Source organism: Pteronotus mesoamericanus, unplaced genomic scaffold (assembly GCF_021234165.1).
Source record: "Pteronotus mesoamericanus isolate MK-2021 breed Mesoamerican mustached bat unplaced genomic scaffold, CSHL_Meso_final scaffold_125, whole genome shotgun sequence".
In the NCBI taxonomy this organism is placed as follows: Eukaryota; Metazoa; Chordata; class Mammalia; order Chiroptera; family Mormoopidae; genus Pteronotus; species Pteronotus mesoamericanus.
In genome coordinates, this window is record NW_026555304.1 from 10,299,982 (window position 1) to 10,326,421 (window position 26,440).

At 39.7% G+C, this 26,440-nt stretch overlaps 1 protein-coding gene across 2 annotated transcripts in view; it reads left to right on the plus strand.

Annotated features, from left to right (window-relative positions):
* The window catches only part of AOPEP (aminopeptidase O (putative)), a 402,502-nt gene that overhangs the window by 258,181 nt on the left and 117,881 nt on the right, over positions 1-26,440 (plus strand). For both annotated transcript variants that reach the window (XM_054588087.1, XM_054588088.1), the window contains exons 8-9: positions 10,732-10,834; positions 11,498-11,605. In XM_054588087.1, coding sequence (XP_054444062.1) covers positions 10,732-10,834; positions 11,498-11,605 — 211 coding nt within the window. The remainder of the gene's footprint in view (positions 1-10,731; positions 10,835-11,497; positions 11,606-26,440) is intronic.

A 26,440-nucleotide genomic window follows, 5' to 3' on the forward strand; every position in this document is an offset into this window, starting at 1 on the left:
CCATTTTGCAAGTGAATAAATTGAGGATTAGAGCTATCCCAGAACCCCGCTTCCAACCACAGCAGATACCTGCTTTTGCCTCATTGGCCTGGACCATGTCTTCCAACTATTTATAGCCACAAGGACACTTGGAAAGTGAGCATTTAACTTTTCAGATTTGATTGTATACATGGCAAGGAAGAAGGTGGGTGAAACTGGGGATAGATTGAGCCAATTGTATTTGCCACAGTTCTTCCTAATTCTCACAATGTTATTTTAAAAAGATATTTATTGGTTGTCAGATATATAAGGCTTAGTTAATCCCAGTCATGTGCTCATGGCACATAGACAACAAAGCCCCTTTTCTAAACTGATTCCCTTTTAGTCTCACAATATGTACACTGTTTTGTGTGCATCCACTTTTCTTAACCTTTTGATTAAAATATAACATATATACACTGAAGTACACAGATATTTCTAGATGGCTCAATAGATTTTTACTACTTATCCTCATGGAGGCACCACTCTGTTCAATATACAGGATATTCCTAGCATCCCCCAAATCTTTCTCTTTTCCCCACTCTGCCAATACTCCCTCCAAAAGGTAACTGTTCTTCTGATCTCTATCCCCATAGCTCTGTTTTACCTGTTCTTTAACCCCATCTAAATGGAATTGCACATTTGTATGTACAGTAGTTTCCCCCACCCCATTATCTGTGGGGCATGTGTTCCAAGACCCGCAGTGGATGCCTGAAAGCATGGGTAGTACTGAATCTTCCATATACTGTTTTTTCTATACATGCACTTAAAGGAAGCACTTTCGGGCTTCTCTTTGGCTTATCTGAATTGCCAGCAACACTGCTCTCATGCTTTGGGGCCATTATTAAGCAAAACAAGGGTGACTTGAACACAAGCACTGTGATACCATCCATGGCAGTTGATCTGATCACAGAGAAAGCTACTAAGTGACTATCGGGCAGGGAACGTATAACAATGTGGATAGGTTGGGCGAAGGGATGATTCACATACCAGGTGTGACAGGTGGAAAGGCATGAGATTTCACCAAACTACTCGGAGCAGCATACAATTTAAAACTGATAAATTGTTTACTTCTAGAATTTCTTTTTATTTACTTTTTAAATACATTTGTCTCTGCCTCCCCCCTACCACTTTCTCTTGCCTCCTCTCTCCTTCCCTCCCTCAGCTCTTCCCCTTTGGTTTTGTCCATGAGTCCTTGCTATATGTTCCTTGACTTTCCCCCTTCCCTTCCCTTTCCCTGCCTCCCCCCCTTCCCTCTTGTCTCTGTTGATTTCTTTTCCTTTCAGTGTTGCTGGTCATATTTTCCTAGCATCTTTGTATTGTTGGTTAGGTTCTGCTTATAGGTGAGATCATATGGTATTTGTCTTTCGCCCCCTGGCTTATTTCGCTTAGCATGAGGCTCTCCAGTTCCATCCATGCTGTCGTGAAGTTTAGTAGTTCTTTTTTCTTTCTGCTGCGTAGTATTCCATTGTGTATATGTACCATCACTTTTGGATCCAATCATCTACTGATGGGCATTTAGGTTGCTTCCAACACTTGGCTATTGTAAATTGTGCTGCTATGAACATTGGGGTGCATAGGTTCTTTTCTATTGGCGTTTTGGTGTTCTTAGGGTATAGTCCCAGCAGGGGAATCACTGGATCAAAAGGCAGTTCGATTTTCAGCTCTTTGAGGAAATTCCACACTGCTTTCCACAGTGGCTGCATCAGTCTGCATTCCCACCAACAGTGGACTAGGGTTCCCTTTTCTCCACAGCCTCTCCAGCACCTGTTGTTTGTGGATCTGTTTATGATGGGCATTCTGACTGGTGTGAGGTGGTACCTTATGGTGGTTTTGATCTGCATTTCTCTGATGGCTAGTGATGCTGAGCATCCTTTCAAATGGCTCTGGGCCTTCTGTATCTCCTCCTTGGAAAAGCATCTGCCCAGGTCCTTTGCCCATGTTTTGATTGGATCGTTTGTCTTCTTGGAGTGGAGTTGAGTGAGTTCTTTATATATCTTGGAGATCATATGGCTGATGTATCATTAGCGAATATATTTTCCCATATGGTTGGCTCCCTTTTCATTTTGCTGATGTTTTCTTTTGCCGTACAGAAGCTTCTTATTTTGATGAGGTCCCACTTGTTTATTCTTTCCTTTATGTCCCTTCCTTTAGGAGACATATCGGTGAAAAAATTGCTGCGTGGGATATCTGAGAGTTTCCTGCCAATGTTCTCCTCTAGGACTTTGATGGTGTTGCGACTTATATTTAAGTCTTTTATCCATCTTGAGATTATTTTTGTGTATGGTGTCAGCTGATGATCCAATTTCAATTTTCTGCATGTAGCCGTCCAGTTCTTCCAACACCATTTGTTGAAGAGGCTATTATGGCTCCATTTTATGCTTCTGCCCCCTTTGTTAAATATTAGATGCCCATAGAGACCAGGGCTTATTTCTGGGCTTTCTATTCTGTTCCACTGGTCTATGGGTCTGTTCTTGTGCCAGTACCAGATTGTTTTGAGTATAGTGGGTTTGTAGTAGAGTTTGATGTCCGGTATTGTGATCCCTCCTACTTTGTGTTTCTTTCTCAAAATTGCTGGGGCTATTCAGGGTCGTTTATGGTTCCATATAAATTTTTGAAATGTCCATTCTATTTCTGTGAAATACGTCATTGGTATCTTAATAGGGATTAGGTTGAATCTCTAAATTGCTTTGGGTAGTATGGACATTTTGGTGATATTAATTCTTCCAATCCATGAGCAGGGTATATGCTTCCATTTATTTGTGTCTTCCTTAATTTCTTTTTTCAATGTTGTATAATTTTTGCGTACAGGTCTTTTACGTCTTTGGTTAAATTTATGCCTAGGTACTTTATTTTTCTTCTTGCTATACCGAATGGTATTTTTTCTCTGATTTCTTCTTCTTCTATTGCATTGCTGGTGTACAAAAATGCCTTTGATTTCTGAATGTTGACTTTGTATCCTGCTGTTTTGCCAAATTCACTTATTAGGTTGAGGAGTTTTTTGGTAGCGTCTACAGGGTTCTCTATGTACACCATCATGTCATCTGCAAACAATGATAGCTTTACTTCCTCCTTTCCTATTTGGACGCCTTTTATCTCTTTCTCTTGTTTTACCGCTGTGGCTAGGACTTCCAATATGATGTTGAAAAGAAGCAGTGAGAGCAGACATCCTCATCGTGTTCCCATTCTTAGTGAGAAAGCTTTCAGTTTTTGCCCGTTGAGTATGATGTTGGCTGTAGGTTTTTCATATATGGCCTTTATTATGTTGAGGAATGCCCCATTTATTCCCATTTTGCTGAGTGTTTGGATCATAAATGGGTGCTGTACCTTATCAAATGCTTTTTCTGCGTCTATCGAGATGATCATGTGGTTTTTGTCTTTTCTTTTATTTATGTGATGTATCACGTTTACTGATTTGCGTATATTGAACCATCCCTGCATGCCTGGGATGAATCCCACTTGATCGTGGTGGATAATCTTTTGAATGTATTGCTGGATGCGGTTTGCCAATATTTTGTTGAGGATTTTAGCATCTATGTTCATCAGCGAAATTGGCCTGTAGTTTTCTTTCTTTGGAGGGTCTTTGTCTGGTTTTGGGATCAGGGTGATGCTGGCCTCATAGAAGGAGTCTGGGAGTCTTCCCTCCTCTTGGATTTTTTGGAATAGTCTGAGAAGGACAGGGGTTAGCTCTTCCTTAAATGTTTTGTAAAATTCTCCTGTGAAACCGTCCGGCGCTGGGCTTTTGTGGGCTGGGAGTTTCTTGATTACTGCTTCAATTTCCCCAGCTGTTATCGGTCTGTTCCAGCTTTCTGTTTCTTCCTCCTTCAGTGTTGGAAGATTATACTCTTCTAAAAATTTGTCCATTTCATCAAGATTTTCAAATTTCTTGGCATATAATTGTTCATAATAGTTTCTGATGATCATTTGTATTTCTGTGATATCAGTTGTTATTTCTCCTCTTTCATTTCTGATGTTATTAATTTGGGTCCTCTCCCTTTTTTTCTTGTTGAGTCTGCTTAGAGGCTTGTCAATTTTCTTAATCTTTTCAAAGAACCAGCTTCTGGATTGGTTGATCCTCTGAATTGTTCTTTTTGTCTCTGTGTCATTCAGTTCTGCTCTAATCTTGACTATTTCCTTCCTTCTACTTGCTCTGGGATTTATTTGTTGTTGTTTCTCCAGTTCTTGAAGTTGTAGTGTTAGGTCTTTTATTTGAAATGTTTCTATCTTTTTAAGGTAAGCCTGTATTGCTATGAACTTCCCTCTCAGGACCGCCTTTGCTGTGTCCCATAGGTTTTGGACAGTTGTCTGTTCATTTTCATTTGTTTCCAGAAATTTTTTGATTTCTTCTCTTATCTCATGATTGACCCATTCATTGTTTAATAGTCTACTGTTCAGTCTCCATGAGTTTCCAAGTTTTTGAAGTTTCTCTTTGAGGTTGATTTCCAGTTTCAAGGCCTTGTGGTCTGAGAAAAAGTTTGGTATTATTTCAATTTTCCTGAATTTGCTGAGGCTTGCTTTGTGTCCTGTCATGTGATCTATCTTTGAAAAACTGCCATGAGCATTTGAAAAGAATGTGTATTTTTCTTCTTTGGGATGTAAGGTTCTATATATGTCAGTTAAGTCTCTGATTCAGTGTGTCATTCAGTGCCACAATATGTTTATTAATGTTTTGTTTGGAAGATCTGTCCATTTTTGACAGTGGGGTGTTGAAATCCCCTACTGTCAGTGTTTGCTGTCTATATCTTTTTTGAAGTCATCCAACAATTTCCTTATAAACTTGGGGGCTCCTATATTGGGAGCATGTAAGTTTACAATGTTGATGTCTTCTTGATAGATTCTTCCTTTAAGTATGATAAAGTGCCCCTCTGGGTCTCTCTTTATGGCCTTTGCTTTGAAATCTACTTTGTCTGATACAAGTATGGCAACCCCCGGCCTTTTTCTCATGCCCATTTGCTTGGAATATTTTTTTCCATCCCTTTACTTTCAATCTGTGTAGGTCTCTTGCTCTGAGGTGGGTCTCTTGTAGGCAGCATATGTGTGGGTCATGTTTTCTTATCCATTCAGCTACCCTGTGTCTTTTGATTGGGGCATTTAGTCCATTCACACTGAGAGATATTACTGATAGAAACTTACTCATCTTTTCTCTTTGTACCTGTGTTCCTCTCTGTCTCATTCTTTTCCTTACCAGTCCCCTTAGCATATCTTGGAGTGCTGGTTTGGTAGAGATGTATTCTTTTAGCCTTCTCTTGTCTGGGAAACTCCGTATTTCCCCTTCTATTTTAATGGAGAGCCTAGCTGGGTAGAGCAGCCTTGGATGTAGGCCCTTGCTTTTCATGGCTTGGAATATTTGTTGCCATTCCCTTCTGGCTTGTAGTGTTTCTGTTGAGAAGTCAGCTCTTAGGCTTATCGAGGCCCCCGTGTATGTTACTTTCTCTTTCTCCCTTGCTGCCTTGAGGATTCTCTCTTTGTCTTTGACATTTGCCATTTTAATGATGATGTGTCTTGGAGTGGGCCTCTTTGAATCCCTCTTGAGTGGGGTCCTCTGTGCCTCCTGGATCCATGAGAGCCTTTCTCTCCTCAAATTGGGGACATTTTCCATCATTACTTTTTCGAGGAGGTTCTCTATCCCTTGCTTCTCTTCTTCTCCTTCTGGTATCCCTATTATGTGGATATTATTGTGTTTTAGATTGTCCTGCATTTCCCTAAATGCCTCTTCATTCTTTTTGAGTCTTTTTTCCATTTCTTGTTCTTTCTGGGAGCTTCTTTCTACCTTGTCCTCCATCTCACTGATTCAATCCTCGGCTTCATCCAGCCTGCTTTGGATTCCTTCTACTGTGTTCTTCAATTCAGAAACGGTATTCTTCATATCCTCTTGTGTCTTATTGATAGTTTCTATGTCCTTTTCCAGGCTGATATAGTTTGCTGTAAGATCCTGATAGTTTCTCTGCAGTTTCTCATAGTTCTCTTTGAGCTGGCTGAGCTCATTGAGCTTCCTTTAGAACCATTGTTTTGAATTCCATATCTGATAGTTCCCTTGCCTCTATTTCATTTAGCTCTCTCTGTGGGGAGTCCCCTTTTCCACTCATTTGGGAGGAACTTCTTTTTTCTTCCATTTTTGTGAGAGTCTGTTAAGTATTTTTGTCCTTTACTTTTCTTTCTGGGCCTGCCTCTGATGATGTCAGTTGTTGACCCTATAGGGCCTTGGGTTGTTTGTTTGAGCCTTCCAGGAGTCTAATGCCTGTGTCTGACTCCTGCTTGGAGCAGCTCTGTGACCCCTTCGGTCAGGGCTGTGCTATTTTTTGAGATCTCTCTGCACTGTCACACGGGCTCCTTGAGCGCGCTCCCAGCGCAGCAGGATCTCCCGTCTGCCTGGGCTCACATGTGCTTGCCCCAGACCAGGGGGCTTATTCTCGACCTCGCGTACTCATCTGGCCCCCCTGGCTGGCAAGCTCCACGGCACTGGTCAGTTTAGGGTCTTCTATTGTGTATTTTCCCCACTTTTGGCTCTTTGGTTGCGTTGCTTGCCCTCGCCAAATGGGGACTATGGAAATGGGAGGAAGTCAGCTCCAGGGCTCTCCGGTTAATCCTGTCTCTGATCTCTCCTCCAGGGACTCTGGGCAGCTCTACTAATTTTGTGGGTCGCTCCGCAATCGCGGGCGGGCAGGTGAATTTACGCCTGCCCTTGCCGCTCTGTGCACTCCCTTGCAGGCCGTATCGGTGCCAATCTGTGGGAGACCTTGCCGGCCGGTGGAAGCATTCGCCAGCCCGCGCGGGTCACACACACGCTCGCCAACCCTCGCCTGTCACTCGGCACAAGTGTGTGCGCCTGCACTGGGTGTTTTGGGGGTGTCTATGTGTGCTTTTCGGCTTTTGGCTCTTTGGGGGTGTGGCCTCTTCCCGTGCAATGGAGACTATGGCAAGGAGGAGTTGGGACTCCCTGGTTCCTCCTCCTGTTCTTTCCCCAACGCCTTAGTTTAGTCTCTCCTCAGGGTCTCTGAGCAGTTCTGTGACCCCTTCGGCCAAGGATCCCCCCCCTGTGCAGACTGCGTTTCAATCGCAGGCAGTCTGGTTCATGCACGCCCTGCTTCTGCCTCTTTGGGGTCGCGCCTTTCCAGCCCACAATGGGGACTACAGAACGTGGAGGGAGTCGGGACTCCCGGGTTCTTCTTCCCGTTCTTTCCCGAACGCCTCCGTCTCCAGTCTCTCCTCAAGGCTCTCCCAGCCAGTCTGCACTCAGCCCTGCAGCTCACACGCGTACAAGCTGTGTGTGGAGCACACAAAAGGCAGGTTAATTGATTCCCTTATGCCTGAGCGAGATGGTAGCTGCAGAGTGGGAGGCGCGCCATCACCGGGGTTCCACCAGCCGCCATGTCAGTTCTCGTCACAAAGTTTTCCTCACCAGTCTTTTCCCAGGCACCAGCCCACCCTGCTGCCGCCTGTACCCAGCGATCAAGGAGGGTGGCTGCCGCTGCAACTTTTGCGTTGACCCTTTAAATGTCTCTTTGCATCCCCAGCCACCTGTCTCTGGCAGAGAGCGCCCCTAAGCTTTTTGGGAATGCGTTTTGTCTGTATTTTCTTGGCTTTAGCTGCTCTAGTTTAGGGGTTCCTGTTTATGATTCAGACCCCGTTCTTCTCGGGGGGGACACTAACTGGCCGTTTCAATGTCCCTCTGGTGCCAGTGCCCGTGGGCACCCAGCCCACCCTCTCGAGCCTCCACCTCACTTCTCACCCGTTGGGATGCGTGAGAGTCGAATCTACTGTCCGTGGCACCAAGGCTCCTCTCCCACTATCGCTCCACTGCTTTCCAGGTGATTACTCCATTATTTAGTTGCAATTCCAGTTTGGTTTTGGGAGGAGGTCAGCGTGACTCCCATTCACTCCTCTGCCATCTTCTCTCCTCTCTCTAGAATTTTTTAACTTAATATTTTTGAACCTCATTTGATCGTGGGTAACTAAAACTGCGGAAAGTGATACCATGGGTAATGGGGGACTGCTGTACTGTTTTTGGGAGTGACTTTTTCATTCACTTGTGAGAGTCATCTGTTCTCACGTGTAGTGGGATTTCATTAGTTCATTTGTTTCCTGCTTTCTCTCTGTGCAGACCTGGGATAAGTGACATTGTGAGAACCAGAGTAGCACAGCCCTTTTGCACTCGTGGAGCATCTTTTCCTCATAAAAACCACCCTCTTTGATTTCTCACAAAGTTGGGCACTGCGCCCTCCAGCACCACATCTACTTTAAAAGGAATCTCTTGGGGACTTCTATGTTTGCCTTGGATGCTGTCAGCATAAAAGAATTTTCTTGAACACATCTTCATTTGGAGGGTAGAAGGAGAGAATAAGAGAGCAGTGCTTTCTGGAAGGACATTTTTAGGCAAAGGAAATGAAGCACCAACTAAAAGCGTTATTAGGAACTTGAGCCTGGAAGCCAGCCTTCAGTGCAGAGATTTACTTCTGTCTTCTGTGCCCCACCCCTTCTATTAGTCTAATTCAGAGCTCAAGGGCTTAAGAAACTGAGAGCAAGTCTGTCTCTCTTGAGGCTGGGAAAACTGGTTTTAATTCAGGCTCTGAGAAGCCTTCCTCCCTGCAAGGCTGTGGCTGGTGGGCTTTCCCTATCAAAGCCAGTGTGGTTTTCTTCATACAAAAGCTCAACGCCAGGACAAACTTGAGAACAGGAATACAGCTGATGCTTTTCAATAGTCTTAAAAGAAGATGAAAGGGACTAGTTATTCCTGCGAGTATAGTCATGTAGTTAAGTCAGGGATCAAGTAGAAAAACTGAAACTGTGCAGTTTGCTCTAGTGGCTGGTTGTCCCAAGCCTTGTGCCTGCCGGGATAATGTACTGAAATATTTGGCAGAGACTTAATGGGAGGTTCTTTGCTTGGCAGTTAGAGCACACTACAGAGTGGTTGATTTAGCAAGCTGGGTCATCCTTAGGCACTTCCTTTTAGGTCCAACATCCTTACATCTGTTTGTGTACATGTGGGATTAAGTAAAAGAACAGCCTAAATCCATTGCCTTTAACATCAGATGACCAACCTTGAATTTAGCAGTATTTATTGCTAACAACTTTATAATATTATATTATTAAGCTTATTGAGAATTTATGTATCCCTGGCCCTTTCCAGGGATTTTACATACATACTTTCATTATTCTCCATAGGACCTGGAAGGATAGATAGGATTACTTCCATTTTGCAAGTGAATAAATTGAGGATTAGAGAATTTAACTAATCTGCTAGTAAGTAACAGGTGTAAGAAGTAGGGTTGAAGTTCAACACTGGGTCTCTTGTATTCCAAAGGTCATATCCTTTGTACTTATACCACACTACCTTCTAAAAATAACCACCGGCCTTTCCAACATGCTGGTCCTCTCATGGGCCTTTGACTTCCATTCACCCCAACACGTATTCTTCAGTGTTTGTCCAACAAATGACTGGTTTTAGAACAGCTGAAAGCTACAAATACCTTGTTACATTTTAACTTCAGCTAGTTGTTGGAGCTTCACTATAACATAATTATATTTTATTAAAGGAACTTTTAAAAATATTTAAAATCATAGAGCATAATGGAAAACACTCTGGTAAATAAGGAGTCATTGGTTTTGTTCCTAATGTTAACACAAATCAAAACAAGCCATGAGACCTTGGATGCAGACTTAATTCCTATGTGCCTCATTTTCCCTTGTTTGTGAAATGAGGAAGTTGAAGTATGTGGTCACGAATGTCTCTACCTGTTCTAAAAACATGGGCTTCTGTAACTTTTGCTTTTTGTTTTTGTGATTCGAAAATGATTTCAGAGTACAAATATTTCATTAAAAATTTTTTCATCTTTCATTTATAGTCAGCATTTAATATTGTATTAGTTTTAGCTGTATAGCATAGTGGTTAGACAGTTATATAACTTTTTAAAAATTTAATCTGTACTGTATTTTTTCCCATTACAATTTAGTCCCCTCATACCCGCTACCTCCAGCAATCATCACACTGTTGTCCATGTCCACGGACATTTATATAACTTATAAAGTGATTCCCCCAATAAGTCTTGTACCCACCTGACATCTTGTAGAGTTATTTCAATATTATTACCTATATTCCCTGAGCTGTACTTTACATCCCCGGAACTATTTTTTAACAGCCAGTTTGTACTTCACCTTTTTCATTCTATTCCCCCAACCTCCTCCCATCAGGCGACCGTGAGTTTGTTCCCTGTATCTATGAGTGTATTTCTGTCTTGCTTGTTCATTAAACAAATGTTTCTTAAAGGAGTCTCATTACTAAATGCAAATCAAGAGAATTGGATAACATTGGGATTTTCAAAATTTCTTGAAAAAGATGTAAGTTCTTTACTCTTCCAAGTAACGATATATTTTCCATTGCATTTCCTAGTCCATCATTCCCACCAAAAGAAAAGTGCCTAAGTTCTTATACAATGCACATTGGAGCTTGGATTCCTTCAGGGTCTGGCAAGCTTTAATCTTGGATAAGATGATGTAAAATATTGCCAATAGCCAGCCTCAAGTTGCCAACCCAAATATAAATCCCTCCTTATTCAGTATACAAATTTATAATGTAAACTGTTTTAAATTATACCTGGTACTATTGAATAGAATTAAGGCACTGTTGAGCTACTCTGAAAATAAAACTAAGAAATATTATGGTCTAATTACTTAAAAATATGCTATACTTAAAAAAACTTTTACTGCATCATTTAGACCCAATAAAGAGAAAACCGGCCATGTGAGTGACTCAGGATCATCTGTCATCAAACATGGGCTCAACCCAGAGAAGATCTTCATGCAGGTTCATTATTTAAAGGTAAGCACATCTAAGTGACAGAAATCAGTTATTATGGTGAGGCATTTTTTAGGTTATACACCTAAACAGTGAAGATTAGTAATTAGTAACATGGTTGGGTCAAAACAAAAATGAATCGACATTGTAATGACATTTGACTGGATAGATAGCTGATTGTCCAATAATTAAAACACTTTATACCCCAAAAATGAGACATGAGCCAAAGGAACCTGAACGGTTTCCTGCCCTATACTGCCCTGTGTTCCCTTCTTACTGCCGCATGTCAGCTTTGAAGAGCAGAATCTTAAAATTGCTGTAGTGCTCCAGCTAGAAGATAGGAGTAAGAAGAAAGTATTTTAAGTTGTAAAGCCTTTCCCAGTAGCTGAAGGAGAGAGGCGCCAGTCCCCTCTGCCCTTCTGGTCTGAGATGGGCGTCCAGGCTTCATGGACACCAAGAAAAAATGAGAATGGGATGACCCAGATGAGCTGAAAGCAAAGTAGTCAATCCTTAATTTCAAGGTCCAACCCTACTGGTAAGAATATAAAGGACAGCCTGGAACACATCAAATGGAGCGTTCTAGATGTGCACAATGTGCTGGTGGGTAAGTTAGAGTTAACTGTGTAAGCATTTTTCTGATGAACCTATGATAGGCATCTTTTTTTTACTTCTACTTCTTCCTTCTAGGGCTATTTCCTTCTCCGGTTCCTTGCCAGAAGACTTGGAGATGACACCTATTTTTCATTTTTAAGAAAATTTGTGCATACATGTCATGGGCAGTTGATTCTTTCTCAGGTAATTTATGAGTTCTCATGAGTCTGTAATATACATTTGGTGGGGGTATGGCATGTTGGGACTAGATGATATGAGCATTAAAAAGTGGGGGAAAGACTTACTATTTAATACATTAGGAAAAATGGGAAGCTAATTAAGTGGACACAGGGAAGTATGGTTTTAGGGAGGGTGAGCTCCCTCTAGTTTCAAGACATCTGTGACCCAAAACTGTCTTGTGCACAGTGACATGGGTAGTTGTATCTTAAGTGACCTTAAAAACAAAAACAACAAAACAATCTTGTTGTTCCTCTACCTGGAATGATCTTTGCAAGGTTGGCTCCTTCTTATCCTTTTGTCTGGACCTGAATACTGCATTCTCAGAGTCACCCCAGCTCATCAGATCCGCATCCACCCTGTTATTCTCTGCCCTTTTCCTTTTTCCTTGCCTTCATTGTCATTGCCATTGCATTATTTATAATTATATTTTCATTTAAGGTCACTTGTTTTTTTTCCTATCTCCTCCATTCTACCTATAAACGCAGCAAGGCCAGATCATGCCCTTCATTTGTTCAGTACTTAATATAGGGTTGGCACACAGTATGGATACCATATATATTTGATAAACCAATAGATTAACAACAAGATACTGAAATATTCAGACAGCCTGACCTCAAAACTATCAGAGAAAGACCATCAGCTTATATAGGTGAGCAGCCAAGGTGTACATAGTAATAAGAAAGTTAACAAATGGGGCCAGCTCTGGAAACAGTGCTTGTAACTGACAGAGAGTAGAGGATGCAGCCTCAGCTCAGATTGGATTGATAGGTTTTTTTTAAAGATTTTATTTATTTACTTTTAGAGATAGGGGAAGGGAGGGAGAAAGAGAGGGAGAGAAACATCAATGTGTGAGAGATACATCCATCAGTTGCCTCTCACATGCCCCCAAGTGGGGACTTGGCCCGCAACCCAGGCATGTGCCCTGAGTGGGAATCGAACTGGCAGCCTTTCAGTTCACAGGCCAGTGCTCAATCCACTGAGCCACATCAGTGAGGGCTGGGTAGTTTTGTTATTTGACATTTATGCTCACATGCAGTTTGGGGTCTACAATGTCAGATATAAATGATATGCAAGTATAATCTGAAGACATGGAGAGAAGAGCATGAGTGGCTGGCTACTCCTCGTTTCCATATTCCTTTTATTACTTTGGTTAGGGAAGAGGGGTTTTTCCTAAACATGAACCTGGAAAGGCAACTTGAAAACTGGCTCAAACGTCTTATGTGCTTGGTTGACTGATTAGACAAAATTCCTACTGCTGAAAACCACTTCTCCCAGTATCCTGCAACATTGAATGAGTGCATTGCATTTACAGTGTATCTAGGTTCTGATTTCAATGTCCCATGGAATACTTTGTGCTCTCTCCCCCAAATTTTTCAGTTTTTCTTTCATCTCTTTCAAAAAATTTTATTGTTTTTTTATAAAAGCTTTATTGAGATATAATCGACATGCCATAAAATTCACCCTTTTAAAGTATATAAGCCAGTGGTGGTGTTTGTTTGTTTGTTTGTTTTGTTTTTTTTCCCTAATGTACACAGGGTTGTGCCACCATTACCAATATGAAATTTCAGGCCATTTCCATCACCCTTAAAACAAACCCCTCCTCTGTTAGCGGTCACTCCTCTTTTCTACCCCCTTTAGCCCCTGACAACCACTAACCTGCTTTCTGTCTCTAGGGATTTGTCTATTCTGGACATTCAAGATAAATGGAATCATATAATACAGGGTGAGGCAAAAATAAGTTTACAATTGTCAGTACATGAAACACAGTTTATTCTTGTATTATTATTTATTAATTCTTGTATTTTTTTATTTGTATTACACCATAAACCTACTTTTGCCCACTGCTGCATGTCATTTGTAACCGGCTTCTTGTCATTCAGCATAATGTTTTCAAGGTTCATGTTGTATCATGTATCAGTACTTTATTCTTCTTTTAATTTTTACTTTTTAAATTGTGGTAAAATATACATAAAATTTACCATTTTAACTATTTTTAAGTATATAGTTCAGTGCATAAGTACATTCATATTGTTGTGCAACCATTACCACCATGCATACAGAATGTTTTAATCTTCCCAAACTGAAACTTGTATCCATTAAACAGTAATTCCACATTCTTTTCTCCTCACAGGCCCTGGCAGCCACTCTTCTACTTTCTGTCTCTAGAGTTTGACTACTTTAGGGACCTCATATAAGTGGCATCAGATATTTGTCCTTTTGTGTCTGGCTTATTTCACTTAGCATAATGTCTTCAAGGTTCATCCATCTTGAAGCATGTGTCAGAAATTTTTCCCTTTTTAAGACTCAATATTTTGTGTATATATATATAGGTGTGTGTGTTTATCCATTCATCTGTTGAGGGATGCTTGGGCTAGTTACACCTTTTGGCTCTTGTGAGTAATGCTGCTTTGAACATTAGTATACAGATATCTTTTCAAGTCTCTGCTTTCAGTCTTTTTGAGTATAGACCCAGAAATAAAATTACTAAATTATAGGGTAATTCAGGGGTTTTTTTGAGACATTGCCTTAACTGTTTTCTACATTGGTTGCACAATTTCACATTCTCACCAGCAATGCACAAGGGTTCCAGTTTCTCCATATCCTCACCAATACTTGTTGTTTTCTATTTTTCCTTTTTCATGTCACAATTTTATTATTTCAAACATGCACAAAAATTGTTCTATAGGTAAAATAAATAGAGTGATAACAATTTTCACACATTTAAGAAGGGTAATTATGGTGTTACAAGAGAAAAATTTTAAGCAGACAAAATTAAGAACTATGCTCATACATGTAGTTTAAACTAAGTCATTTCACCTTTCTGAGCAGAAGTTACACCACTTAAACAATGAAGGTGTTGAAAGTAGTGGTGATGGTCCATTCTTTCCTTCTTCTCTTTCTTTTTTTTGTTTCTCTTTCCTCCTTTTGCATTTTATGGGGGGTTTTTTGTTTGTTTGTTTGTTTCTGAATTTTTCAAATACACTCATCTCCATTTACTCACCACAACTTTCCCTTGCCCCAACCACCCCCCGCAATCCTTCCTCAAGTGGCTTCATCCATGTGTCCTTCACACCTGTTCCTTGATCTGAGCCTTTTTCTTCCCCTCCCCGCTCCCCCTCCCTTCCTCCTTCTCTTCCTCCCTCCCTCCCTCCCTCCTTCCTATCCCTGTTGGTTTCTTCTTTCTTTCAATGTTGCTGGTCATATTTTCCTTGCCTGCTTGCTTTGCTGATTAGGTTCCACTTATAGGTGAGATCATATGGTATCTGTCTTTCACTGCCTGGCTCATTTCACTTAGCATGATGCTCTCCAGTTCCATCCATGCTGTCACGAAGGGTAGTAGCTCTTTCTTTCTTTCTGCTGCGTAGTATTCCACTGTGTAAATGTACAATAGTATTTTGATCCACTCATTTACTGATGGGCACGTAGGTTGCTTCCAGCACTTGGCTATTGTAAATTATGCTGCTATGAACACTGGGGTGTATAGGTTCTTCTGAATTGATGTTTTGGAATTCTTGGGGTATAAAGCCAGCAGTGGAATGGCTGGGTCAACAGGCAGTTCCTTTTTTAGCTTTTTGAGGACATTCCAAACTGTTTACCACAGTGGCTGCACCAGTATGCATTCCCACCAACAGTGTACTAGGGTTCCCTTTTCTTCACAACCTCGCCAGCACATGTTCTTTGTTGATTTTTTTTTATGATGACCATTCTGACTGGTGTGAAGTGGTATCTCATTGTGGTTTTAATTTGCACTTCTCTGTTGGCTAGTGATGCTGAGCATCCTTTCTTATGTCTCTGGGCCCTGTGTATGTCCTTCTTGGAGAAGTGTCTGCTCAGGCCCTTTGCCCATTTCTTAATTGGATTGTTTGTCTTCCTGGAGTAGAGTCATGTGAGTTCTTTATATCATTTGGAGATCAAACCCCTGTTTGCAGTATCATTGGCAATTATATTTTCCCATATGTTTGGTTCCCTTTTCATTTTGCTAATGTTTTCTTTAGCCATACAGAAGCTTCTTATTTTGATGAAGTCCCATTTGTTTATTATTTCCTTTATATCCCTTGCTCTAGGGGACATATCAGTGAAAATATTGCTGTGTGGGGTATCTGAGAGTTTCCTGCCTATGTTTTCCTCTAGGACTTTTATGGTGCTGGGACTTATATTTAAGTCTTTTATCCATCTTGAGTTTATTTTTGTGTATGGTGTAAGTTAGTGGTTGAATTTCAATTTTTTACATGTAGCTGTCCAGCTCTCCCAACACCATTTGTTGGAGAAGCTATTTTTACTCCATTTTATGTTCTGCCCCCTTTGTTGAATATTAATTGACCACAGAGACATGAGTTTATTTCTGGTCTCTTTATTCTGTTCCATTGATCCATGTGTCTATTCTTTTGCCAGTACCAGACTGTCTTGATTACAGTGGTCTTGTAATATAGTTTGATGTCAGGTATTGTGATTCCTCCTAGTTTGTCTTTCTTTGTCTCAAAACTGCTGTGCTTATTTGGGGTCGTTCATAGTTCCATATAAAGTTTTTGAATGTTTGTTCTATGTCTGTGAAATATGTCATTGGTATTTTAATAGAGATTGCATTGAATCCATAAATTGCTTTGGGTATAGGGACATTTTGATGATGTTAATTCTTCGAATCCATGAACATGGTACATGCCTCCATTTATTTGTGCTTTCCTTGTTTTCTTTCTTCAGTGTTGTGTAGTTTTCTGAGTATAGGTCTTTTGCCTCCTTGGTTAAGTTTATTCCTAGGTACTTTATTTTTCTTGTTGCTATAGCAAATGTGATTTCTTTTCTGATTTCTTCTTCTTCTATTTCATTGCTGGTGTACAAAACTGCCTTCGATTTCTGAATATTGACTTTGTATCCTGCTGTTTTGCCAAATTCACTTATTAGGTCTAGTAGTTTTTTGATGGAGTCTGTGGGGTTTTCCATGTATACTATCATGTCATCTGCAAACAATGATAATTTTACATCCTCCTTTCCAATTTGGATGCCTTCTATTTCTTTTTCTTGTCTGATGGCTGTGGCTAGGACTTCCAATACTATTTTGAACAGAAGTGGTGAAAGCAGACATCCTTGTCTTGTTCCCATTCTTAGTGGTAAAGCTTTTAGTTTTTGACCATTGAGAATGAGGTTGGCTGTGGGTTTTTCATATACGGACTTTATTATGTTGAGGTATGCCCCCTTTATTTCCACTCTGCGGGGTGTTTTTATCATATGGGTGCTGTACATTATCAAATGCTTTTTCCGCATCTATTGATATGATCATGTGGTTTTTGTCTTTCCTTTTGTTTATGTGATGTATTATGTTTATTGATTTGCAAATATTGAACCATCCTTGCATCCCCAGGATGAATCCCACTTGATCATGGTGGATGATCTTTTTAATGTATTGCTGGATGTGGTTTGCCAATATTTTGTTGAGGATTTTAGCGTCTATGTTCATCAGCGATATTGGCCTGTAGTTTTCTTTCTTGGTTGAGTCTTTATCTGGTTTTGGGATTAAGATGATGCTGTCCTCATAGAAAGAGTTTGGGAGTCTTCCCTCTTCTTGGATTTTTTGGAATAGTCTGAGAAGGACAGGGGTTAGCTCTTCCTTAAATATTTTGTGAAATTCTCCTGTGAAAACATCCAGTCCAGGGTTTTTGTGTGCCGGGAGTTTTTTGATGACTGCTTCAATTTCTCCCGTTGTTATCAGCCTATTCAGGCTCTCTGCGTCTTTATTCAGTGTTGGAAGGTTATATTTTTCTAGAAATTTGTCCATTTCATTGAGGTTTTCAAATTTCCTGGCATATAATTGTTCACAGTAATTTCTTACAATCCTTTGTATTTCTGTGGTATCAGCTGTTATTTCTCCTCTTTCCTTTCTGATATTATTTATTTGGGTCCTCTCCCTTTTTTTCTTGATGAATCTGCTTAAAGCCTTGCTGATGTTGTTTATTTATTCAAACAACCAGCTCCTGGATTGGTTGATCCATTTAATTGTTCTTTTAGTCTCTATCTCATTCAGTTCTGCTCTGGTCTTCATTATTTCCTTTCTTTTACTAGCTCTGGGCTTTGTTTGTTGTTGTTTCACCAGTTCTTGAAGCTGGAGCATTAAGCTGTTTATTTGAAATGTTTCTTTCTTTTTTAGGTAGGCCTGTATTGCTATGAACGTCCCCCTCAGGACTATCTTTGCTGTGTCCCATAGGTTTTGGATTGTTGTGTGTTCATTTTCATTTGTTTCCAGAAACTTTTTGATTTCTTCTTTGACCTCATTATTGACCCATTTATTGTTCAATAGTGTACTATTCAGTCTCCATGAGTTTGAGTATTTCTGAGTTTTTTCATTGAGGTTGGTTTCTAGTTTCATGCCCTTGTGGTCCAAGAAAATGCTTGTTATGATTTCAATTTTTCAGAATTTGTTGAGGCTTATTATGTGTCCTACCATGTGCATCATATGGTCTGTCTTTGAAAATGTTCTGTGTGCATTTGAAAAGAATGTGTATTTTGCTTCTTTGGGATGAAAATTTCTATATATGTCAGTTAAGTCCATTTGATCTAATGGGTCATTCAGTTCCACAATATCCTTGTTGATGTTTTGTTTGGAAGATCTATCCATTTCTGACAGTGGGGTGTTAAAATCCCCTACTATCAGTGTGTTGCTGTCTATATCTTTCTTGAAGTTCTCCAAGATTTTCCTTATATATTGGGGTGCTCCTATGTTGTGTGCATATTGGTTTACAATGTTTATGTCTTCTTGATGGATTCTTCTTTTGAGTATTATAAAGTGTCCCTCTGGGTCCCTTTTGATTGCCTTTGTCTTGAAATCTATTTCATCTGATATAAGTATTGCTACCCCGGCTTTTTTTCCCTGTCCATTAGCTTGGACTATTTGTTTCTGTCCCTTTACTTTCAGCCTGTGTAGGTCCTTTGTTTCAGAGTGAGTCTCTTGTAGGCAGCATATGTGTGGCTCATATTTTCTTATCCCTTCAGCTATCCTATGTCTTTTGATTGGGGCATTTAATCCATTTACATTTAAAGTTATTATTGATAGGTTCTTACTCATTTTTTCCCTTTGTACCTGTGATCCTCTCTTTATCTTCATCTTAAAGCAGTCCCTTTAGCATAGCTTGCAGTGCTGGTTTGGTGGAGGTGTATTCTTTTAGCCTTCTTTTGTCTAGGAAATTCCTTACTTCTCCCTCCATTTTAATTGAGAGCCTTGCTGGGTAGAGTAGCCTTGGTTGCAGGCCCTTACTTTTCATGACTGGGAATATTCCTTGCCACTCCCTTCTAGCTTGTAGTGTTTCTGTTGATAAGTGAGTTGCTAGCCATATCAGGGCTCCCTTGTATGTGGGTTTCTCCCTTGCCACCTCTAAGAGTCTCTGTTTGTCTTTGATATTTTCCATTTTAATGATGATGTGTCTTGGAGTGGGCCTCATGGGTTCCTCTTAGATGGGACCCTCTGTGTTCCCTGGACTTGCATGAGTTTTTTCTCTCCTCCAATTAGGGATGTTTTCCATCATTACTTTTTTAAACAGGTACTCTATCCCTTGTTCTTCTTCTCCTTCTGGTAGCCCTGTTATACGGATATTGTTACTTTTCAGGTTGTCCTGCATTTCCCTCAACACCTCTTCATTCTTTTCTTGTCTTTTTTCATTTTCTTGCTCTTTCTGGGAGCTTTTTTCTACCATTTCCTCCAGCTTACTGATTTGATTCTCTGCTTTATTGGGCCTGCTTTTGAACTTTTGATTCCTTCTACTGCATCCTTCAATTCAGAAATTGTATTCTTCATTTCCTCTTGTCTCTTACTGATAGTTTCCATGTCTATTTTCATGCTGATATAGTTTGCAGTAAGTTCCTCATAGTTTCTCTGTAGTTTTTGGTAATTCCCTTTGAGCTCACTGAGTTCACTGAGCTTCCTTAGAAGCGTTGTTTTGAACTCAGTATCTGATAGTTTACTTGCCCCTATTTCATTTAGTTCTCTTTGTGGGGATTCCTCCTTTTCCTTCTATTTGGGGATATTTCTTTTTCTTCCTATTATTTGTGAGACTCTTCTTTTTTGCTTCTGCTTCTTAAATTGATCTGTCTTGATTTCTGACTTTGTGATGCGAACTTCTATGGTAAGCGACAGCTTTTTTTTCTTTTTCTTTTTCTCTTTCTTTCTTTCTTTCTTTCTTTCTTTCTTTCTCTCTCTCTCTCCCTCCTTCCCACCCTCTCTCTCTCTTTCTTTCTTTCTTTCTCTCTTTCTCTCTCTCTTCCTCTTTCTCTCTTTCTCACTTTCTTTCTTTACCTGCCTCTGATGATGTCAGCTATTGACCCTGTCTGACCTTAGGCAGTCTTTAAGAGACCTCCAGGAATCTACCGTCTGTTTCTGTCTCCTCCAGTTGTGGATGTAGTCTGCCCTCAGCAGTCAGGGTGGGGCTGAGTCCCTCCTGTTGGGGGGGCTATTGTATCCTTTCACACTGCTGCCACTCAGGGGAGTGGTCTACCTGAGCAAGATGGCTGCTGCAATGTATGAGGAAGAGTCAGCACTGGAATCCCCCCTGGCTACTCCCTCAGTTCTCTCCTGAATGCCTCCATTGCCACATTTCCCTGAACCATCTCTAGACCACTCTGCGTCCCCTTTATCCAGGGATCTACTGTCTGTGACTGCTGCTCTGTACTCAGAACTCGGGCCTGTGCACCACCTGGCCAGGGCCGAGCCTCCTCAGGGCAGGGCTATTGTGTCCTTTCAGGCTGCTGCCTCTCGGGGGAGTGGTCTGCCTGAGCAAATGGCAGCTGCAGAATGGGGGGCAAGTCAGCACCAGGACCCCACCATCCACTTTCTTAGTTCTTTCCCCCAAGCCTCCTTCTCCAGTCTCTCAGGTGGCTCCAGCCTACTCTGACCCTGCTTCTGCCAGAGCCCAGGGTAAGTGGCTGCCACTACAAATTTTTGCGTTGGCCCTTTAAATGGCTGTTTGCATCTCCAGCCACCAGTCTCTGGCAGAAAACACACTGCTACTTTTCACAGCTGGCTGTTATCTGTGTGCTTTTTGGGCTCTGGTGCTGTAGGCTGGAGATCCTCACTTTTGGTGTAAACCCCGCTCTTCTCAAGGGGATCCAGCTGGCTGTTTCAGTATCCCTCTGGCACTGCTGCCCATGGGCGCCTAGCCCACCTTTTCATACCTCTCTCACTCTCCTTGCCAGTTAGGTTGTGCTAAAGCCTATTCCTTTGTCTATCCGAGGTTTTAAAGCTTCTCTCTCGCCATTGTTCAGTTGTTTTCCAGGTGATTTCTCCACAATTTAGCTGTAATTCCAGATTGATCCTCGGAGGAGGTCAGTGTGAGTTCCACTCACTCCTCTGCCATCTTGAAGTCTCTTGTTTTCTATTTTTTTATAATAGCCATCCTAGTTAGTATGAAGAGGTATCTTGTTGTTTTAAATTGCATTTCTCTGATAGCTAATGATATTGAGCACTTTTTCATGTGTTTACTGGCCATTTGCATATCTTCTTCGGAGAAATGTTTATTTCAATCATTTGCTGATTTTTTATGTTGCTTATCTTTTATTATTCAGTCATAAGAGTAGCTTATATATTCTAGATTCAAGTCTCTTTAAAATTATGATTTGCAAATATTTTCTTCATTGCCTAATTGAAAGTCATGAAGATGTAATCCTATGTTTACTTCTAAGAGTTTTATGGTTTTCACTCTTACATTTAGGTCTCTTAACTATATTGAGTTAATTCTTTTATATGGTATGAGTTAGACGGTCCAACTTCATTCTTTTGCATGTGAATATCCAGTTGTGTCATGACCATTTGTTGAAAAGACTACTCTTTCTCTCCCTGAATTATCTTTGTACTACTGTTGAAAATCAGTTGACCGTAAATGTAAGAGTTTATTTCTGGACTCTCAATTTTATCCCATTTATCTGTATTTCTTTTCTTATGCCAGTACCACAGTAAGTTTGGAAATTATTGCTTTTTCAACTGACACATACTCATTTTTTTAAAACTTCAGAAAATAAAAGAAAGTAGATTAAAATGTAAATTATTCAAAACCCTACCTCCCATAAATACCTCAAATTTTATTAGGTGAATGTCACTCTATATTTTTCATTCTCTTCAAATATGTTGTATATTATATGTGTACAGGTATCTGTGTCTTTGTATATATAGTATATATGCATATACACATAGATACAAAGATATATTAGAAATAACTTATAAAAATATGATTATATTATATTAACTTTTAATAAAGTGTTTTAAATTTTATTTTACTTAAATTTAACAAATGAAAAAGAAAGTGAAGTGAATATAAAGGACTTACCTGAATTTCATATACCTCTAAGAGAAATTGTTTCCTGAAAGATTCTTCTATGGTTAAAAAACACAATTACAAAGCAATCCTTAGAGATTAAAATTGTTATTTTTCTCTTTAGCTTTACATTACATTTTTAGAAAGCTTCACTTTTGTAGAAGATAGTGAAATCAGTAATTACGTAGTTATACTACTTTCCCCCAATTCAAAATTTTTCTTAATTAATGTTTGCATAGTTTATGTTCAGATTAATTATAGTGTATACTGTAACCACAATTTTCACAGCTGTAGAGTGTTCACTCTGTATTTAAAGGATTGCAGTATTCACCACAGTCACTTTACCATACTGCTATATTCTTGAATATTTTGATTCAAATTTTTTTGGGCTGAATTTTATTATCGAATTGATGTTTAACTTGCTGACTCACTGGTTCTGTGATGTCTGAGTTCTTATGTGCTTCAGAATATTTGTTTGTTGCCTTATATTTGATTTATAAACTGGCTGGGTATAATATTCTTGGGTTGCATTTTCATTTCCTCAGAACTTTGTGGATATTGCCCAACTGCCTTCTGGCATTAAATAGGACTCTTGAAAATTTGGAGTCAGCTTACTTTTACCTCTTTATATATACCACTCAGACGACAGAAGAATTCTTCTGTTATCTTTGGCGTTCAATTACAGATAAAAATATTTAATCAAAAAATGGTATGGTGTACATCAGTCTGTATAATTGTTTTTCCTATAAAACGGTATATTTTCAGTTATAGCTTGTGTTTTTCCTTCTTTCACTGAAATTGTCTTAATTATATCTTTAAACACATTCTCTTTTTTTTTTTCCCCTTGCGGGTGACCAGTTATCATTATGTTGTATCACCTTTGTCCTCCATACTTGCTGTTTTCTAATTGCTTTTGTCTTTTTATTCTCTGTGTCATGTATTTATCTCAAGCAACATAATTACTTTTATTATTATTGTTATTATAACATTATTATTAATTTTTTCTTTAATGTCTGTCCTTTGCTGTTTCTATTTTATGAATGTCCTACACTGGCATCATTTTGGTCCTTAATTTATTTCCTTTGCTTTGCAATCTCATTTTCCTTTTCTTTTGTTGTTTTGTGATCTTGTCTGTGAGCCTTCATTTTACTGAATTTATGTTCTAATTATGATCTTGTGTTAACTTATTTTGTAGTGTAATGCATTCATCGAGAATTTTCTTCTGTTCCTTGGATTATATTTTCTTCAAGACTGGATTCTTCTTCCTTATGTTGTGCTTTTTATTTCTACCTCACTTTTTATTTCTGCCATACTTTTCTTCTTGCTCATCCTCTGCATCAGTAACACTGTTCTGACCATTTATTTATTCTCATATGTATTGGAATATTATCCTTGATTTCTCTCCCAACTCTTCTTAGACATGTGTTTCTTTCTTTCTAAACTACAGTTTGAATTGGATTTTATGCATGGAAGGAGCCAAGGGAAAGAACTGCATGGAGCTATATACAGCCTTTGTTATAAGAATTTGGCTTCCCTAACTTTTGAAATGTTGTTAAATGTCCCCAGCCAAGATTTTCTTTTCCTAATTTGGGGGCCACTTTTTTCCCACTGCAGCTACTCCCTCAATGAATATTGTTCCAGTAATTTAGCCTCTAGTTCTAGAACCTATACTGTTCATCAGAGTGTCATCCTCAGTTGCTTATTGTCCAGGTATTACTCATCTTTCTTCAGCAAACATTTCCAGTCCCTCCCAGTCAAAAGAAAAAAAAAGGGGGGAAAGATAAAGATATTCCTGTTTCTTTCCAAATATTTGGATGGTATGTGGGAGGGTTTGCAGTGTTTGGACAATTCACCAGTCCCAATACTGCTAAGCAGAGGTTGGAAGTGGTGCAGAAGAGGGGTTGGAAGCTGTGTTGGAATCTTCTGTCTCCTTCTTTAGTTGCCTCTTTTAAGTTTATGCCACAAGCATGTACTTCTTTCCTGTTTAAATGATGCTGGTGAAGTTTTTGCTGATTTTTTAAGTAGATTGTGTTTTTGTTTATATTGCTAATTAATTTTATTTATAATATTTATAATTATTAATAATACTGATGAGGAAGGCTATGGTCCGGTACAATTTCTTTCTTTTCAAATTTACTTCTTAATTTTTTCCCTTCCAAACACCCTACGTGTACAGCATTTCAGCATTATCATCTTTCTAGCCTCATTTAAAACTGCTTTCTTGAGTTGACCATGACTTCTTTCTTCTCAGTTTTTACCCTGTCAACACTGTCCTTGCTTCAACATTTTGATTATTTGTTTTACGTCTCCTCTCTCCCTCCTCCAGTTATTCAGAAAACATCTGTCAGCATTGCTTATACTGGGTAATTATCAAGCCAACGCCAGTTTATCCAGTAGAATATATATGCACCTGCTTTTTATTGAATACTTTTACCAGGACTAAAAAATAATGACCAAATTATCCATATGCCAAAATAAGTATAGTTTTCTTTTTAATCCTAAAGCTTAATTTACCTGCTTAACATATAGATTATTAGGAGATTAGGAAATGAAAACAGAAATTCCTAAAGAATGGATTTTTTTGACTGGAATATGGGCTTGTAACAATTGCCAGGGATATAGATAAAATTTCATTTCAGCCCACTGTCAAAACAGCAGGGTTTTTGTTTTTGTTGTTTAATTTTTTTCAGGCATAGCACAGAAGTAACATTTGTTGCTAGCAGGCTTTGTCCATGATCCTAGATCAATGTCTGTGCCCTAGATCCTGTCAGTGATCTTAGAATTAGCCTTGAAGGAAAGTCCTCCTTGTTCAATTAAGATTTCTAAGTTACCTTTATAAAAGTGCCAACATGCTGAAAGGAAGAGTGAAGATGGATGAAATAATTGAAAAGAGGTGGTTAGGGAAGGAATAATCATGAGAGACATATTTTTTTAAATTCTATTGTTATGGAGAATGGGAAAGAGCTTCTATGATGAGTCCACTACCAGGGTATATGCCGATTTACAAAGAAAAAAAAGAAAGAGGGGGTGGAGGAGAAAGGAAGGAAGGAAGGATGGGGGGAGGAAGGGAAGTGAAAACTAGCATTTTGAGGTTAAAATTTAGGTCTATGAAAGGGGTAAGAAGGGCTAACTGGGCTGATTCTACTGATAGATGGTATCCAGTGGCTGCCTGGATGAGACCAAGTATCTTCTTGGATTGGATGGAACCTAAGACAGGAGAAGAACACCTAGCACTGTAAACAAACATGCATATATCCTGTGGAAATACAGGCATTATGACTTACATGTGTTCAAGGTGTTGGGTTTTTGTGACCCACGGTGGTCCCCTAGACCTGTTGTCCCCAGCATTGGTTGGCAACCTCCAGCTAGCTGCTTTGTACCCTTCAGTGTTAGCTCTCATGCAGAAGGACGCTAGTGACCACCCGCTAGGAGGCGGGACAGGTATCTTTATTAAAAATGAAGCAGAATTTCTTGGGGATCTCCTGTACTTTCCCTGTAAGTACAGAATTCACCAAAAATTCTGGAACATTGTGCTCTGCAGTCCTGTAAAGAAAGTTGCAGTTGTAACTGGAAAATGCAAAAGGGCAGAATTAACGTTAACTCTGCATACCCTGCTTCTCATGCAATTAAATTCTCCCCCTTGCCATTGAGTTAATGTAATCCTCCCCCCATGACTGAGCATAAATTACTGGACAAATATGGAGTAAGGCGATATTGGCTCTAAATAGATAATGAAGTGATATTAGTAAGAAATTATACAATACTTGGATTTCTTAAGAGGCAAGAATACTGCCATTCAGCCAATGAAATATCTGCAAACTAATTTATTAATAAATCATGATAAATTAATTTCTAATTCCACCTTTTTACAAAATAATTATAAAAATAAAAATAATGATTTTAAGAACCTCAACCAAAAATAATTCTTCACATTCTAAATATTGCTTCTGCTTCCTTAGGTAGTATTCTCCATATACTGTATCCATGCAGGTGCAAGGAAAGAATTCAGATGTGAGGCATCATTCCATTTGGGGTTGTCCCCTTTCATTTTGACTGCAGGATCCGTGCTTTTATTATTAGCTGGTATTCTTTGTGTCATTTATTTTGGGTGAAGCAGCAATAGATGGTAAAGTCTTAGAAGGAGAGCAGAGGTTGCAAGAAGTAAATTTTTCATTACTGCCCTCAATACGGAGACTTTACTTTTGGAAGCAATGTACCTAAGCACCCAAAAACACATAGGAAGGGATGGCTGGCTTTGCCAGTGTAGTGATGGCTGTGCTAGTGCGATGATAGGAAAAGAACACCTCATCATACAAATTGTTTGCAGATTTCCACGCCTCTGTGATCCATCTGTTTGTAATCTGAAGCTCTTCGGGCTGCTTCCATCTCACACTCTGAGTTAATGAGTCTCATCAGAGCCCCACTCTGCCCCTGGATCTGCAGGCTTGGCTCTGGGGTGGGGGTGAGGGTGGGGGCGGGGCTTCCAGCTGGAGGTCCATTCATTTGGCAG